The sequence below is a fragment of the Passer montanus genome, unplaced genomic scaffold, assembly GCF_014805655.1.
Source record: "Passer montanus isolate IOZ18808 unplaced genomic scaffold, ASM1480565v1 scaffold8, whole genome shotgun sequence".
Lineage (NCBI taxonomy): Eukaryota > Metazoa > Chordata > Aves > Passeriformes > Passeridae > Passer > Passer montanus.
Genome location: NW_024373256.1, coordinates 5636497 through 5654380, shown reverse-complemented (window position 1 = coordinate 5654380; position 17884 = coordinate 5636497). Strand labels below are relative to the sequence as shown.

At 40.4% G+C, this 17884-nt stretch overlaps 1 protein-coding gene across 1 annotated transcript in view; it reads left to right on the top strand.

Moving 5' to 3' along the window:
- Window positions 1-254: 254 nt before the first annotated feature.
- DNAAF5 (dynein axonemal assembly factor 5) overlaps window positions 255-17884 on the top strand; it is a 28760-nt gene continuing 11130 nt past the window's right edge. Inside the window, 9 exon segments of the mRNA XM_039731925.1 lie at window positions 255-365; window positions 367-773; window positions 1344-1528; window positions 2566-2690; window positions 3125-3240; window positions 7288-7520; window positions 9900-10112; window positions 12229-12372; window positions 16404-16572. Of these exon segments, the coding sequence (XP_039587859.1) occupies window positions 292-365; window positions 367-773; window positions 1344-1528; window positions 2566-2690; window positions 3125-3240; window positions 7288-7520; window positions 9900-10112; window positions 12229-12372; window positions 16404-16572 (1666 nt within the window). The 5' untranslated portion in view covers window positions 255-291.

Here is a 17884-nt window from a genome sequence, read left to right as displayed (position 1 = left end):
CCTCTCCCTCTCTCTCTCTCTGTCCCCGTATTCCTGCCCCGTGTCCCTGTCCCGCTCTCTGTCCCTGTCCCTGTCCCTGTCTCTGTCCCTGTCCCCGTGTCCCTGTCCCTGTGTCCCTGTCCCCGTGTCCCTGTCCCTGTGTCCCTGTCCCCCTCTCCCTCTCCCTCTCCCTCTCCCTCTCCCGCTCCCTGCGCTGTCCCCGCGCGCTGCCGGGCGCGGCCGTAAAGCGCGCTCCCGCCGTCGCAAACGCCCCGCGCGTCCCTGGCGACGCGGCCGCCCCGGTGCCGGATCATGGCGGCGCCCGCGGCGGCGGCCGAGCTGTCGCAGGCGCTGTCCCGGCCCCTCGGCGTCCTCCAGCAGCCCGAAGGGCCGGCCGCTGCCGGGCGCGGTGCTGCAGGAGGTGTTCGCGGCGCGGCTGCTGCGGCCGCTGTCGCGCTGCCTGGCGGGGGACGCGGCGGAGCGGTGCCGGGAGCTCGCCCTGCAGCTGCTCCGCCACGGGCTCAGCCACGGCGAGCGGCCCTGCGAGGCGCTGCCCGTGCTGCTGCCGGCCCTGGCGCAGCGGCTGTGCCCGCCGCAGGGCGCGGAGCCCAGCGAGGAGCTGCGGCTCGGCCTGGTGCAGCTGCTGGGCCTCCTGCTGCAGCGCTGCGGCGCCGCCACGGCCCCCTACCTCGGCGACATCGCCCGCGTCCTCCAGGCCACCCTCCTCGACCACTATGCCGAGGTCAGGCGGGAGAGCTGCGGCTGTGCCGTGGCCTGCGCCAGGGCCATGCCAGGTGGGGCTGAGCGGTGGGGCTGAGGAGGGAGCGGGGATGCAGGCAGGGGAGAGATGAGGGGTCGCACACGCCCTCCCAGGGCTGCTCTGCGGGGTTTGGAGGGTCTGCTGGAGAGGAGCCAGGCCAGGAGTGTAGCTGAGCTGTTGGGTGTGGGTAGTAGCAGCAGGAGGGGCTAGGAGAGGGTTTGTGGGCAGCGTTCAGCTCTGATACTGTATAAAGTTAAAGCTGCCTGCTACATGAACACAGCGGCACTAGTCAGGCTGCTCTTCGTAGTGGTGCAGAAATTGTGTTGCTCCAGATCTGTCACCCACGCAGAGAAAGAAATAGAATTACTGAGCAGCATTAAGGCCCCCACCAAATGCATTAGTCCATCCAAAATCATCTTGTACTGCTGGCCCCAGCAACTGTTGGGTGTCATGGGTATATCCATGCTACACAGAATCAGAGAGTGGTTTGGGTTTGAAGGGACTTTAAAGAAGATCATCTAGTTCCAACCCTCTACCATGGACAGGGATCTTGCCCACAATGGGAGCTCACATGGTTTATGTTTCTGTCTTTCTGCCCTAACAGAGCACTTCCATATGCAATCAGAGTCGCTGATAAAACCCCTAATGCAGACAATTTCCCACCAACACTACAGAGTTCGTGTTGATGTGATCCAGGCTACTGGAGCAGTGATACAGTTTGGGAATGGAAAGTCTGTGGATGATGTCCTGTCTCATCTGGCCCAGAGGTTATTTGATGAGATTCCCAAGGTGTGCTTTTCTTCCTTCTTTTCTTAGCATTTATTTTAAATCTGTTTAAAACCCATCCCCGTGGCGTGGGTTTCTTGGTGTTTCTCTCCCTGCTTTTCCCATTTTCACTGTCTTGCATTCAGCTGAGATCTGTAAATACATCTATCATGGTTTAATCCCAGATGGGATTAAGCACCACGCAGCCCCCTGCTCACTCCCAGCTCGTGTCACCTGTCCTGGCATTGCTCCCTCAGCTCTTTGTGCAGCTCCTCACTAGCACAGCTTGGGACACCCAAAAGTCCTTGACTTGGGCAAACTCTGCTTAGCAACAAGCAAACATCAGTGTGTTATCAGCATTGTTCTCACACTAAATCCAAAAAATATCACCATAGCAGCTGCTGAGATGAACTGTCCCAGCTGAAGCAATGACAATGTCCCACCCAGCCTGAATCAGTTGCAATCTGTCCCAGACCAATGCTGGTGACTGCTGTCCAGTTCAGCAGGGTGGTGAGGGTTTTGTTCTAACGGGTGCCTTCAATTCTGTCTTAAATTCTCTGCCTCATCTCCCTGGCCCTTCATTCTCTGGCCTTTTCAGATGTTTAACAAACATGGTATGGGCCCCTTTATAAGGTGCAACTGAAGCAGTAAGTTTAAAATTAATCTTTCCTTTGTAGTGAACAGAGAAAATTTTCTTCTGGAATGTGCTTGGAAAGCTACAAATTCTAGAGAAATGTACATTTCCTAAATTCTCAGGAAGGAATTAGCCACAAGAATTTAGTTTTCTGAGTTAGGTCTGTGTCTTGTCTTCCTCTCAAAGCTGTGCTTTTGTGCAGCAAAAAGTCTAAGACTCACTAAGCCAGAGTGCAAAATGAGAGTGTGATTCCTTGTGTGTTCCTTAACATGCTTCCTGCAAGTGAGGAAATGCTGAGTTCTTGTCATTTCTTCTGAGAATATTGATGTGCTTCACCATGTCCTTCATACAGAGAGCAAATATTGATTTTATTATCTTTCTGTTATTTTCCTGACACCTTTAAAATAGTTTTTTTGTCTCCCTGTAGGTACGGCACGCTGTAACAACTGTCATTGGAGAATGGTTGTTGCACCTACGAGACAGATACTCATATTTTCACAAGCTGATCCCTCTGTTACTTGGCAGCTTTACTGATGAAATTCCTGAAAATGCGTATGTGGAACCTTTAGTCTTTTTTTACCCCTCTTGAATAGATGCCAAAGAAGTGTTCCTAAGTTCAGAAATGTCTTGCTTGGAGGACAAAACCCCCACTTCTGTTAGTTAGGTAGTTATTTTGTTCTTAGACTGAAAATGTTAGCATTATCTTCAGTAACTTTTGTTATACTGTCCTTTCATGCTACATTCAATTAAATGTGAGAGAGACAAAGACAGGGGTGGACAGAGACAGAATCATCTCTTGGGAGAAGAGACCTCTGTCTACGAGTACAAAAGAAATATAAACTCTTAACTTAATGTGCCTAGGTTAAGTGGCTGGAATGCTTCCCATCCTTCCAGCTGAATTCAAGTAGTCAGCTTTTCCAGAAGTCTCATTTTAAAGTGTTTTTCTTTGGGAGCATGGTGGTATAAAACTCTTATTTTATATCTAGGAAACTGGCTTGGACCTACTGGGAAAAGATAGGCTTGCAATGGGAGAAAGAGAATGAAGAAGATTTGAAGGATAAGATGGATTTTAGTGTTTCACCATCTCATTATCCCAAAGGAGGTAAATGTTGTGCTGAAAGTGGTTTTTGCTTTGTGAATAATCTCCAAGAGCTGCTGTGCAGTACTGACAGCAGAGCAGGATGTGTAATATTCATTACAATATGTAATATTAATGTAGAGAGGTATAAAATATATATAAAATTATTTAAATTATTAAATTTAAATTTTAAAAAGTGAATGTTCAGTAACCTCTTTTTTTTTTTTTTTTTGGTTAATCCAAAAATTCATTTTGGAGAAACATTATTTAAATTATTTAATTTAAATTTTAAGAAGTGATTGTTCAGTAACCTCTCTTTTTTTTTTTTTTTTTTTTTTGGTTAATCCAAAAATTCATTTTGGAGAAAGTAAATGAGGCTGCCTATGCTGAAAAAAGGTAAAGCAGTGGTGCAGAAACAGCAGTAAGTTCTACATCAGCCAGCAGCCAGGTGCACAGTGGGCACAGAAAAGACTGGAAAGAAAGGCAGGAGAAAAGAAGCCATGAGCTAAGTCCTTGAGTAATGAGTGCAGGTCACAGCATTAGTGATCCACATAATTGGTGCTGAAGAAAAATTTGCAATGAAATTATTTCAGACTTCTCTGTGAGACACTGGGATGCTACCTGAAATCTGGCAGTGCACATGAAGAATGTGGGAACAGAGTAATTTCCTTTATTATACACAAAAGCCCCAAGATATGCAGAATGGGTAGTTTACTTTTTAGTACCATATGATTTATAGGTGGCTTTCAAACATTGTGTTTGCAGTAACTTGAAGCTTGTTTCCTGTCTTGGGTTCACAAAGTTAATGTTTAAAAATATACATATGGGAGTTGGGGGAAGAGAGAGTTTAACTGGCTCATTTATTGATTTCTATACTCATATTTAACTGAACAAAAACTCTTTTGGTGTGAAGGAACAGGTTCATGCTTGACTTGTGCCTACATGACAATCACATCACAGAATACCCAGCAGCAAAATCCTTTCCATGACAGTGGGTTCCGGAGCTCTTTCTTCTTTGAATTACACTTCTTTTTTTTCTTTAAAGTTGTTTTACTCAGTAATGCTTGAATGAAAGGGGAAGCACTTCATAATGGTGACTGGTTTGACAGAACTGTTTAGCTTTGAAGGCAGGCAAGTTGATCTGTCATCCTTCCCAATCTTTTTTCTTTCCTCCTTATTTTCTGTATAATCTTACCTCAGGGGTTTGGAAATGCTAAAGAAGGTTTTTACTTCCACTAGTCATGGCAGAAACATATTTCTTCTCCTGGCAGTCAGAGAATCTTTTAACAGACACAAACTGATGAAGTTGAGTGTCTAAGCTCCAGTCACTAATTTTGCAATGACCATGATATAGTGAAGGTCATAAAAGGTTTAATTTCATTGTCTTGGAACAGTGATTACCATTTGTACAGCTGATGGGGTTACCTGGGTTAGTTTTGTCTAGGTGTGTGTTGGGGTTTGTGTGTGTAAGCTGTTGTGGTGGGGCTTTTTAGAAAGTGACATCTACCAATTACTTCATGATTGAATGATATGTGAACTCCTAAATAATCTCCTTAGCACAATAAATATGCTTCATGAATTTGGGCAACATTCCAGCCCCACATTAAATTGAATTTTCTTGCATTTTTCTTGGTAGAATGATGCAGTTAAGGCTTCAATGTAACATATATGTGTGTATTTATATATATGTGCACATACTAAAGAATATTTCAAAGAAATGGCCTGATAATTTTGGACTTAAGTCCCAAGTTAATGGTGACTTTTAGTCATCATTTGTTGCTGTTTATCTTTACTTCCAAGTTGTATGTTTTATTAATAGTCAGGCCTGATGTGACAAATAGAAGAAAAGTCAGAGGAAAGGATGACTTGCTGCTTAATCCTACAGACACAGAACTTTATCAGAGACACTAATATAGCTTATGTGGTGTCCCACCACAGCCTGTGTATGGTGATTGTTACTATCTGTGTCCTTTCTGTTTGCTCTCCATGAACATTTGGTTGGTTTGTTTTATTGGGAGGGGGTTTGTGTTGGGGTATTTTAGTATTTTGTTGCCATTTCTTGTGACTTTAGTAGAATATTTTTTCTCCAACTGTGAGTCTGCAGTACATTTTACTTAAGTAGCTTTGTCCAGCTGTCAGACTAATGGACCTGCCACAGGAGCCCTCCTTTGATCTCCCAGTGACAGATTCTGCAGGTCAGAGGGGACCAGAGGGAGGCCTGGTGTCATCCAGGCACTGCACAGCTTGCACTGAGCCCCAGCACCCATTGCCTCAGGATACAGGTGCAGACAGTTTATAGCAGGGAAGTCTTTGACAGGAGTAGCTACAGGGATAAATGCCTGCATTTGAACATCTGAAATGAAGGAATTGCTGATAAAGAATGGTCCAAATTCTTCAAACAAAATTCTGCCTCGGGTTCAATAGGATGCCAGTCTGTATTTGCTGTCTCAAGTTGATTTCTTTATTTGACCTTTTGCTACTCATTGTCAGCTTTCATAATCCAGAATGTTTCCTCCATTGACAAAAGAAGCAGCAATTCATGTCCTGATGCTTGAATTTTATTTTTTCCCTAGTTAGGTATTTCATAGGTATTTCTAAGCCTTTTGTATCCTCAGACCATTTTCTTTAGTCAGTTTTCCTTTTAACTACTTTCCTGTAGTTACACAGGCCAGTGCAGGAAAATATCTTGAGACAGCTCAGTCATTTTCTTCCTGAGCATTTACAGAACTCTGTATCAGAAATAAAAAAGGCACTCACACATTCAGTGTATTTTGACACCTCATAATGAATGATGTCTCTTTCTTAAAACAGCATGTGAACATTGTGATTGGCAATTATGAAATCGTGCTTCTCAAAGAACAGCTTTTCAGATTTTCTTTGTATAAACGTACACAGTGTTAAGAAAAGAAAATAGACTGCAGGAAAAAATCTCTAAAAAAGTTTATTGCTGTTTTTTGGAAAGGCTGTCACAGCTTTATCTGTAAAGTACAGAACAGGACATTTGTTAGATGTTTGTGATATTGGTCAAGATGCTCTTCTGAATCTCAGTAATTTATAAATTAACTAATAAGTAAATTTGATGAAACAGTAGAGTAGGCATTTGTTGGGAAAGGTGAGTTTGTTGGTTATCCAGAAATGTGCATCCTTTGTTAAGGCAGGGAATATATATTTGCAAAACTTTTGGGGTCTTTTTGAAATCAAAAGACAAATCAAACCACAAAAACTCACTTTCCACAAAGTCAATAAAAATTAAATTCAGTCTTAAGAAAAAAAATACATCCCCCCAACTTGTGTATTATAATTTTAAATGTAGTATTCCATTTCTGAAGTGCTGAAGAGGCACTTCAGTGAGCTGCTTCTCCTGGAAAGGCCTTAGAAAGGAGATGATATAATAGCTATGATTTTTAAAACACTATCAATTTGTTGCCCTGATCTATTACACAGCATCTGTACAAGCCATAGTTTGTGCCCTTTCTGCCTTCAATTTGCCAGACACACTTTTAACCTTTTCCTTTAGAGGGCACAATTGACATTGTCTGTTTTACTGCAGCTCATGTCTTCTGTAACATTGTTTGTACCTTCTACCTTCTTTCCTCCTCCAAATTATACTGAGCTCAGCATTTGCATGCACAAGTCTTTCTTCTCTTTATCTGTGTGTGTTTCAGTTTATTTTTCTTGGGATTTGTGTTGCTATCAAAATTAAAAGGAATTATTAAGCTATGTTTTCCAAAGTGGGTAAAGACATGCGTTCATTTCAATTCTCTTTCTCTTCTGCTTCCATAAACATTTTAGAACATGAAATCCAAATCACTGTCGAATAATAAATACATAAATATTCAAAGAGCTGTGTGGAGTTTTAATTCTGCAATATTCAATTTTGCAATTTTAATTCTGCAGTATATATTGCAAGGAAATGCAACTTGCCCAGGTAAATTCCTCAGCAGCATTTGGAGTGTTTTGTTCTATGCTGAAGCAAAAGCTCTTACCTTGCAGCTTTTAAACTTTTCTGAGATTGTTATGCATTGGCTTTTCCTTTTATATTTCTGTTTGGGTTGTTTTTGTTTTTTCTAGAGACTCGACCAGGACTGGGTTGTCGGGAACTTGTGTCGAGAAACCTCTCCAAAATTCTCCCAGGTCTCTGTCATGATATCACAGACTGGCTTGGAAGCACAAGAATCAAAGCATCCCAGCTCCTGTACACATTATTGCTGCATGCAGAGGATCACATCACCCAACACATGGAGCTACTGCTGAGAACTTTGTACCAGGCATGCTCAGATGAAGAAAGTGAAGTGGTTAAAAATGTAAGTTTGATCTGTTAAAGTAGCTGTTGTACATTGAATAAAGACTTTATAGTCTTCAGTCTGTCTTCTGAAGGTCGACTTTGCCTTAGGTCACTGGGAATTGCCCATGATTGAAGGATCAGGCTCGGGTTTATATGGATGTTAAGAACATGTGCACATTATACTTCTCTAATCTGTTAAAATAAATGTATTCCTCTATTACTGGTATGAAGACCAATACTAAAGTTATTTAAATACTGTTTAGTTTGTATGCCAACCCCATGAAGCATTGATAATAATCTCTCCAAAAATTATAAGCAGTGGATTAAAGTGTAAAAGCCTTGGGGCAACAAATTCAATGTAAAAAAATGTGCAGGTCATGCCCTTTCAAGTTAATTTCACTTACCTCCCCCTGCTCCATAATCCAACCATATATTGAGGTATGTTTATTCCATGTGATACCCATATTCAGTGTTTGAATCTTTGACTTAATGCTTGGAAAATGTGGGGTTGGGGAGGGGGGTTGTGAGGAATAATTAGTTTGATTTTTAGTAACAGTTGATTCTTTCAACACTTTGATCAACAAACCAGTAAAACAGATGCAGTTGAACACATGAGATAAATTTAGCAAAAGAAAGACAGGTGGTACAAATGCTTTCACAATTTTAAGATAAAATCTTCTGTTCCTGTTTCTACTCAAGGAAGAGAACATATGTATAACAAAAATATATCTACGTAACTTACTCTAAAGTTACAAATTTTATTGCTTTGGGAAATTGGAAGAATGTGTTCTGCTTACTGGATGCAGATAGTCCAACCCTAAATCAGGCTCTTGTTTGGGTTCCTGCTCCCAGCTGGGCTGAAAGAAAACATAAATAATTAGGACAATAAGGCCATATAGCCCTGCTGTTCTGTCAAATTTCCTATCAAGTGCTTATTGCTATAAATCTAAATTCAAAATGTGTGTTTAGCACACAGCTGTCCCTTATCTTTTATTGGCCATACTCGTCTCTTTCTTAGAATTCCATCACTAATCTTCTCACAGGTGCTTTCAAGAGATTTATTCCTGGTTAAGAGATGATTCCAGTATTTAATTGTACTTTTCCTTGTGCCAAACACAAGAGTCAGCAACTTCAGGTTTGGGATGCCTTTTATCTATGCCTATTTATCCCAGGGTATTGTGATAACCTCCTCTAGTTTGTCACTGCAGGAGCCCATTGCAGAGCAGCCACCAGCTTGGAGAATGTCCATGTCTTTCTCCACTCTAGTAATACCAAATGAGACCCTTTCAATTTTTTCCCCTATTAAAGTGAGTAAATTGATCAGAACAAATGTATGAAATCATATTTTTGAACTCTTTAGTTGTATTGTCCAGTTTTCAGAGCATTAAGAGTCTTTTTCCTTCTCTGTGGCAAATATAGAGGAGAATGGAGTTCATATCTACACAGAGGATGTTACAACTCCTTTGAGTCCTATCTTTGTGAAAAGAAACAGTTCTATATAGTGCAGATATGAACTGTAGAACTCATTACTATGTGCTTCTATTAAGACTAAAAAAAACTAGCATGATTCAAGTATTAATTAGGTTAAAAAAAAAAGAAGTCATGGCTAAATCACTAACTGTAAATGATAGAGAAAGCTTTCATCTTTGGGGAAATGACCCAACCATTAAATCTGTGCGGCTGGAAGAAGTGTTTCTGTTGCACAGGTAGTGCTGCAGTAGTTGATTGGTTCTTTATTCATGCACATGATTGTAAACATTGGGCATCAGTCAGGCAGTAAGCCCTGGTGTGGTGGTATTTCGTGTGGATTACAACATCCTGATACATCTGCAAGGCAGGAATGGGATCAAAGGGTGTCACTGTCATGGGGAATACCCAGTAATTTAAGCCTTTCAGTTAAAGAAGTAAGAAGGAAAGCAGTGGGCAGTTCCCCCATGGCATTGCTTCCACACTTAACCTGATCTGTAATGTCAGCTTCAAGGTATAGTACAATAACAAAAGATTCCTCCTTCCTTTTTTTATGGTTACAGCTTTTAATAAACATTAAGGGCAAGCCTCAGGACAGCATTTGAGGGACAAAGTGCTAAACCACTAAATGTGCAACATCTGGTTGCTCTAAATTGGAAACTTTATTACACTGAAGTTGTACACTTTGTTTCTGTGCATTGCTTTCTCAGGGAAGTTTGTCTGATGTGGGGAAGGCTGCTTGCAATGCCTTATTATGTGCTTGCTGAACATGTCAAGAAAATTTCTTCATGCATATAATCATTACTGAGCGAGTGGAAAAGGCCTACAAGGCAACTGCTGAAGCATTTAAAATAACAGCTGGAATCATAAAAAGATAAAGGTCTTTGTGTTTTCAGGAAAATCGTCAAGTTATTCCTGTTCTTTTTTTCAGAGTGTGAAAGCAGCAGAACTGATTGGAACGTTTGTCAGCCCTAAGGTATCTTTGAAATTAATCACCCCAGCCTTTGAGCAGACACCCAAAGCCTCCTGTGTGATGGTTCTGGCTGCAGTGATTCGAGGTAGCCCAAAAGAAATTTTACAGCCTCATGTGGCCCAGCTTGGCAACACACTGTCACAGGCTGGAGTCTGTCAGAGATCTGAAGAGGTAAGGAAGGCTGCAAAACACACAGGCTTTGACCAAACTACCTTTACACTTATTTTCCCTAAATACTCCCATTCCTATCCCTCCCTTGCACACCTGTCTCAGGAAATAGTTGTGGACAGTGTCTGAGACAAAGCAGGAGCTTCCCCATCCTTCCTGGGCTATGTCATGGTCTCCTGGGCAATCTTCTGCTTTCAAAGGCTTACCAACAGTCCATCCTCTCAGCAGATGTAGGTTCAGGTAAAGAACTGCTGTAAAGGACTTCATATAATGGCAAGAAAGTGAAGAGGCAAGGCAGGGAGACAAGCAGCTGTTTAGTAAATACTGTACTCACAAAGGACTACCGTGGCTGGTCCTGAGGCAGAGTTTAACCCATGGTTTGAAATTCCTTGTGTTCACAATCAAAACAAGATCATGCACTTTAATCCTCATCAGTAAAAATGACTGAAAATCTTTTATAGTCTATTGTAATTGGCATGTCAGGTTTCCCAAGATTCCCTCTTAATGTAATCTGATTTTTGTTTTCCATTCTTATTTTCCATTTTGAAAGGCAGGTACCAGCACTTTATGTGTATATTTAGGAGCATGTTTTGCAAACTTTTGGGCTTAGTTTCTTCTCTTTAAATGAAAGTCTAGAAGGAAGACATTTTTTTCATCAATTAGAAATTTACTTCCAAGTGGATCCTGAGGTAATAGCAGAGCCCAAAGACCATTTTTATTTTAGCATTTGAAGAATATCCACCAATTGCTATATAAGGAGATGAGAGATTCTCTTAAACATGGATTGGATATTTTTTAACCTGCACGATTTTTTTTTCCTTCCCGTGTTCAAATGTAGAAATAGATCTGCTAGAGATGCACAAGAGGAATCCCTGTCATTTTCCCCACAAATGAAATCCTGGCTTTCATTCCACCAGAAGTTTCTTAGACCTCTGTTGTTAAGATGACCAAAAAAGGGCCAGCGCTGTGCCTTGAGGAGCTCTGACTTCATGTCAGATGTAGGCTTCCCTTAAAACAGTTATTCATGTGTGCACACTGAATCTGGCCTAATTGTCTTTTTGAGCCAATTGTAAGAAATACATTTCAAGTTCTTCCCTCATTAGGTTTCTTCCCTAATGGAATATGTACCAGTGATGCAGGAATTAACCTTAATCTCCATGAAGCCTGTGATGATTAGGAGCTCAAAGAAGTGGAAGCATTATAACCTGGTTGTTCAAATAACAATTCCCTGAGGTATAGCTGCAGAATTGCTGTGAGGTTTAGGCTCACCACTTCCATTTGGCACTGGCACCAGGAGTCAGATCCATCTGCAACTGAAAGTTTGGCAGAATTGTTCCAGCCTTTAGTCTTGGAAAACAATCTCTCTCTCAGCAAATGCAGCACAGACACTGTTTAGCTAAGGATTGACCATGTCCATGAGATTAATAACACTTATGGCTAACCTATTCCTAGACTCAATTCACTTTTTGGGAGTAAATTTGTAACAATGGCCCCTTCTGTTCCCTGACAGCTTCATGGATATCTGATGCACTTTATCATAGAAGTCATGGCAAACTAACTGACAACAGTATTGATTCAAGCTGGTATCAGTTGGATCAAGATAACATGAACTATATGGCATCAAATGAGATAAATTTCCTGAGATAAAAGCAAAGGCTTAGGGGTTTTTTTTTTGGTTTATGTATTTAGCTGTCATTGTTCATCCAAAACAGTCAAACATGGAATAATATTTCAAAGAGTTGTAACAAATATGTTATTAATTAACAAATTGCACTTGAGAAAGAGAAAGTTCTATCAGCAAGCACTCCAAAATGCTTTGATGTTTTTATTCACCATTCACCAGTGGAACCATTGTGTGATTAAGAGCAGGGTCATTTATTTTGTTAACAGGACAAGGTAAACACAAACAAACAATGTGGGAGGAAGATTATATTGTATTCTGTAAAAAGTAGAATATAGGTAACTAGAAGAACTAACATGAAATTACTAGTATGTTACCAATGTAAGGGATTATACAGTGCTCAGATTTAACTACTGTCATTTCCCATATCTCTCCTTTAAAGAAAACCTTATATTTGCTAAGAAAACATAATAAATATGTCCTTTTGTTAATAAATAGGTCTTTTATATGGAGCAGTTGCTTTATTGTGTACAAGCATTGATTGAAGTGTGCCAGGAAGACTGCAAAGAAATTAGCTTGCAGCTAATGAAAGTTTTGGTGACCATAATGGCAGTACCATCTTCTCAGGACCTTAAAGAAAAGGTAAACTATGAGCTGGTTTAATATTTTGTTGTGTTCTTGTATTTTCATATTGATAAGACACTTTGTAGAAACAGAGCCATAATTATTTGTGGGGAGTATTTGTGTCTAGTCTGAGACTGTGCATCTCTGACAGTACAGACTGTACATGGTTAGTACCAGAATTAAATCTGGAGCTGGGTTTACAGTTTGGGACAGCACAGCCTGGAGAATTATGTTTCTTTATAACTTTGATTAAAAGCTCATAGAGTTAAAATACATTCTGTTTCCAGAAAAGGCCCTGTAATTCAGTTTTATTTTGTGGTCAAAAGCGTCAAGTATGGGTCTGTAGCTGCAGTTACAACTATAATTTTTTGTTTCTGAAAGAGTGTTTAGGTTAGTTTTCAGAATAGATGGCTTGAGGTGCATTACTGGAGCATGGGAATCAGCCCTGGAATTCAGGGTTTTTTTGTGGTCAAGAGCATCAAGTATGGGTCTGTAGCTGCAGTTACTATAATTTTTTGTTTCTGGAAGAGTGTTTAGGTTAGGTTTCAGAATAGATGGCTTGAGGTGCATTACTGGAGCATGGGAATCTTGGAGCTGGATGGGAGCAGCCATGGGCCTAGTAGAGCACTTTTTTTGGGTGGGTGTTAACCACCTGTCCACAGTTAGGTAAAGTTTCAGAACAAGAAGTGTCCAAGATTTTATGTTTGTCCTGGATCCTGCAAAGCCTTGGGCATGCTGGTGGTGCTGGTTGGACTTTGATGTTTACCTTTTAGTGGATATAAGTCACTGGGAATGTTTGGTTATATGCAGGAAAAAACTGACATTTATTTTCTGACTGTTAAAGAACTATTCACTCAGAGGTCAAGAGTACTACTGGCCTTAAAAATGTGATGGTTTCATAGTGATTTTTTCATCTTCAGCCAAATATCAGACTGATTTTACAGTAGTTGACCTTTTTACCTCACCACAAGAAACAAAAGTTTGAATGTCACAGGAATGCTTTAAAATCAAGGACAGCTGTACATGCCCAGATAATAGATGAGCTTTTTGGCTCAGCATTATCTCACCCCCTTATTTTTCTCTTCCTCTTTCTTCCCCGAGCTAAATATCATATAAATCAGCGAGCCATCCTCATGCAGTACAATTATGACCCATCCCAGTTGTCTTTTTTCAAACACACACCTTAAGTGCAGTGGCTATTCTACTTCCTTTGCTCTTGCTCCCAGGCATGGTACTCCAAAGGCCTGGGTAGGATCAGTATTTATGGCCCCAGAGCTGACAGGCTGCCTCCGAGGAGGCGTTCGCTCGGAGAGCACTTGGGAAAGAAATAAAGTGGAACAAAGCTTGAAACAAGTACTCAAAAGACTTTGCAGGTCAAAGAGGGGTGGGATGATGATCTGTCTTATGGGAGTGGGATTTGAGGGGGTTTGGAGGTTTTGTTTGTTTGCTTGGGGGTTTTTTTTTGACAGAAAATCAGTCAGGGTAAGCCTTAGACAGATGATTCTGGAATGTTTTGTGGTATCTTGCCTGCAGTGGTCTATAAAGTCAGCAATGTCCATTTAAAACCTTACAACTTCATACTCCTATAAAGAAAGTAGTTTCATGGAGATAAATCCTGATTTTCATAAATGGAGAACTTAATCTCCTGATATTATTAAAGGTTTAAGATGTTCCTGCAGTTCCAGATGATTTTTTAAGTTGACAGTACTTTGGATGAGAATCCTTTTTTTCATTAGCCTTTCTTTCAGCTAGACACATACAAAATCTGGCAGTGAGATTACATAATTGCAATATTTCAAAATTGTCAAAAAGACAAATATGGCTTGAATTTTATTTTTTTCTCCAGTTACTGATTATTCCAAAACTTCAAAGTGAGCTGTACAGCTTGGAGAAGGCAAGAAGTCCCTGTTAAAGTAGCTTAGGAACATGTAGAACAAAAGTATCACAGCTGCTGTATGAATATGAGTTTTTAGTTCAGAAAAGAAATATGTATTCAGACTAAAAAAAGATTGAGTATAAACATAAATTATTCAAAAATTTGCATTATAAAACTTTAATTCAGGCTTTATTATAACTTTATTATAAGAGGACAGAAGACCACTGAGATAGTGGAGACCACAACTGCTGTGACCTGGTGGTGAACACTCAGGTCTGGCCTGACTTTTGGCTTTGTGTCCCTCGTGTCTGTGGTTGTTTGGGGCTGAGGGAATGGACCAGGACCCCCAGCTGAGCCCAGCAGGGGCACAAGGAGCAGGGTGGGCCACAGCCCCAAAGAGACTGAAGCTGTATCAGCTGGTGGAGGCTGATTTGAGCTTGTCAGGGATTTAACTGCTGACCTAAAAATAAGGTTTTGTTTCATTACCCGTGCCCTGTGCTATCCTGGCTCTTCTTTCAGCACACTGATTATTAGCAGGAAAACAGAGTGTCATTAAACTTGTTAGCTTTCAAATAGAGGAAAGAAAATCACCATTATTTTTATTTAACTGTGAGACACTGCTTAATGAGAAAATATGCATCAGCCTCTGGCATATTTAATTTAGTCTCTCTTTTTTTTTTGTTTTAATTGCATTCTTGAAACCACAGAATTTACTGTAAAGTCATATGTGAACAATGTATTATTTTGTATCTCTTGTTCAGTGGAAAACAATCTTGTGTGTTATGTGTTATGGTGGGATTAAAAATGAGGAATAGTTTCTGTACTGACACATCCTGTTTAATGTTACAATTAATGTACAAGTAACTTACATGTAAAATATTCATTTATCTGAGTTGTTTTGGCTGTCTGGCAGAATGCTTCCATAAAAGAGAAATCTGTTGTGCTTGAGGCAGGCAAACCTGCTTTAAGAGTAACCTTTGTTCTTAGCAAATCCTGATTTATTTATTATTTTCTTCAAATTCTCATTTATTTTCTCCACATCTGGTACCTCCATAAAAACATCTTTGTCTGGCAAGTGATTAGTCTGGAAGAGTCTGAAGGTCCTAGACATGTTTGAGCTAACTTGTGTGGTTGAGTTCAGCTTAAAAATATTGAAAATATGAGTACAATTTGTAGTTGTACTGCAGCACTTGGAGTCCAATGATGTCACTCCCAGCACTGCTCTCCATCTTTCCCTGCTGGAGCTGGCCCTGCTGGCAGCACATCTTATTCCTCACTGAGGTTCCCAACAGTGCCTTGCTCCCCATTCTGGATTCACAGTCTACTGAAATCACCAAGGCTGCAGATCCTGCTTCCAGCATGCTTTTAATCTCTTCCTTGGAGAAGTTTTATACTTCTGGTAGGAGCCTTCAGGAACTGTAAAAGCAAATTTTCATTTGCTTTGAAACACATCTGCTGCAAGTGATTAGGAAGATCTATAGGCATCCTTGCCAAGCATGCTCATGTCTGGAATTCATTTAGTAGTTCTTACATGTTTCATTTGTACATGTTTTATTTGCATGTCTCATAGGATAGTCTTAACTCTAAACATGAAGAAGGTATTTCGGATGTAACAGTGAGTTTTGGTACTTCTAAGCAACAGAAGTTGAGAATTTCAAAATGAGCCTGCCCAGCTACTACAAAGACAGGGCATCTTTCATAATTAAATCTGGGGGGAGAAAGGGAAGAGGGGAAATGCCATGTTTTTCTCTTACCTGCAACAGCAATACTTTCTGGAAGCTACCATGGCATGGGATTGTGAGAAATTCCCCCTGTCTTTATGTTTTAAAGCATTCTTAAATTAAGGACAAAAATCACTACATCTTTAAAACCACTAAGAGCCTTTTTTATGATGTGGTTAGTTTTTGGATAGGTCCACACGGGTTAGAGACTCTCTCATTTTGCTGTTAGGTTGCTGTGTGCCTGATGATTTCATTTTGAAATCAGGACAAATGTTTCATTTCAAATAAAAGTTAATGGATGTAGTATAGACAGACATTAAATATCAGCCTTGATTGTTTAATAGAAATGATAAAAATCTTCCCATGTCCCTTTTTTCCTTACAGAATGAGTTTTAAACATTTGGGGTTTTTTTTAATGGTTTCAGTTAAGTATCCTGTCTCTGTTCTAACAGGTGGAGAAAACAATGTCTTCCTTAGCTGCAGTGCAGCAATTGGAAGGTTTTCACTGTCTCTACAAGCAGCACATCATTCAGCTGCTGGAGTGGCTTGCAGTGTCATGTGAGGGGTGGAGCTGCTATTCCCCAGAAGTGTTGCAGTTCGAGGTCGTCGCAACCCATTCAGGTACGACCTATTTAGTTCTAAAAAACATCCAGTCAGGATCTCCACAGCCTGCAGACAGCTTGTGTTTTGTAATGAGCAGTGTAACATTGAGAACCTTCACAAGAACATGATGGAAAGTAAAAGAAATGTTGAAGCAGCTCACATTCCCAAAGATTCTGTGGCTGCAGGGAGAAGGCTAAAAGCACTTAAGGAAAATGCACTTTCAGGTCAATGAAATAGGTGAGGATTAAGGGGAGACAAATGTAGCTTGTGTCCAAAAATCCATCTTTTTATTCCATCTATTCACTAGTCTTTCAGAGGACACCACCTCTCTAACAAACAGTTCCTCACTGTAGTGCAGAGGTGTGACACACTCTGGTGTGCATCTCACACTCCTTCAGTCCTGCACAGTGAGCACTCCTCTGCCACAGTCCCCAGCTGGCATCTGCAGCAAGGGACATGGTGACAGGCAGTGCTTTCCACCTCAACACCCATTTTAAGATTATTAAAATGAAAAGAACTGTTTATTTGTTTTTTCCTTTGTGTGGGTTGTAATGGGGATGGGGACAGTCACTTCATGAAGTATCACTGTGGCTACTGCACAGGTATATTTTAAAGGAATGTATCTTCTGCTTTCAATCTTTGAATCTCAAAGAAACCCTCATCAAACCTGTGTGAATCACCCACTTGTTGGCTTGTGCAGCAACCAGCATAAGAACTTCTTTTGGTTTTCATCAGTGGGAAGAGCAAAAAGTTACTTCAGTGTGAGATTTGAGAGGCCAACTTTTCTGTATATTTGTGCTCCCATTTCCATGACTGAGGGACTTCTAGACAGTTGTCTCTGTTTTCCTTAATGCTAAATAAATCATCAAATGTCTGGGCAAACATTTTGGCTTGCACCCAACACTGGTAATATGCTATTGTCTGTGTTTTCTGTCTGACACAGCAGCTCCTAGAGCTATTTTTTTTCTTTCTTTTCATTCCCACACATAATGTTGTTTTTAATCAATTTAATCAGCTTCACTCAATTAATATTTTGAGGTTTTTACTGTTTTTCAGGAGCATATGCTTAAGCTGAAATTAACAATGTAGTTTATTTTGTTTATTTTCCATCTGTTGAATTTGCTGTTATCAGTTTGATGTAGTATCTTGTGAATGTCTCAGAACTCACATGAAGTAATGTGTCTTGAATAAATGCTGTGAAAATAAAGACCTATTTGTTGGCACAGACATTTAGCAAACTGCAGTTCAACACCCTCTATTGCTTCAGTCTAGACAGTGAAATTTGGGTTTTTTCATAACTGTTTTAAACATTAAATTTCCAGATATTATT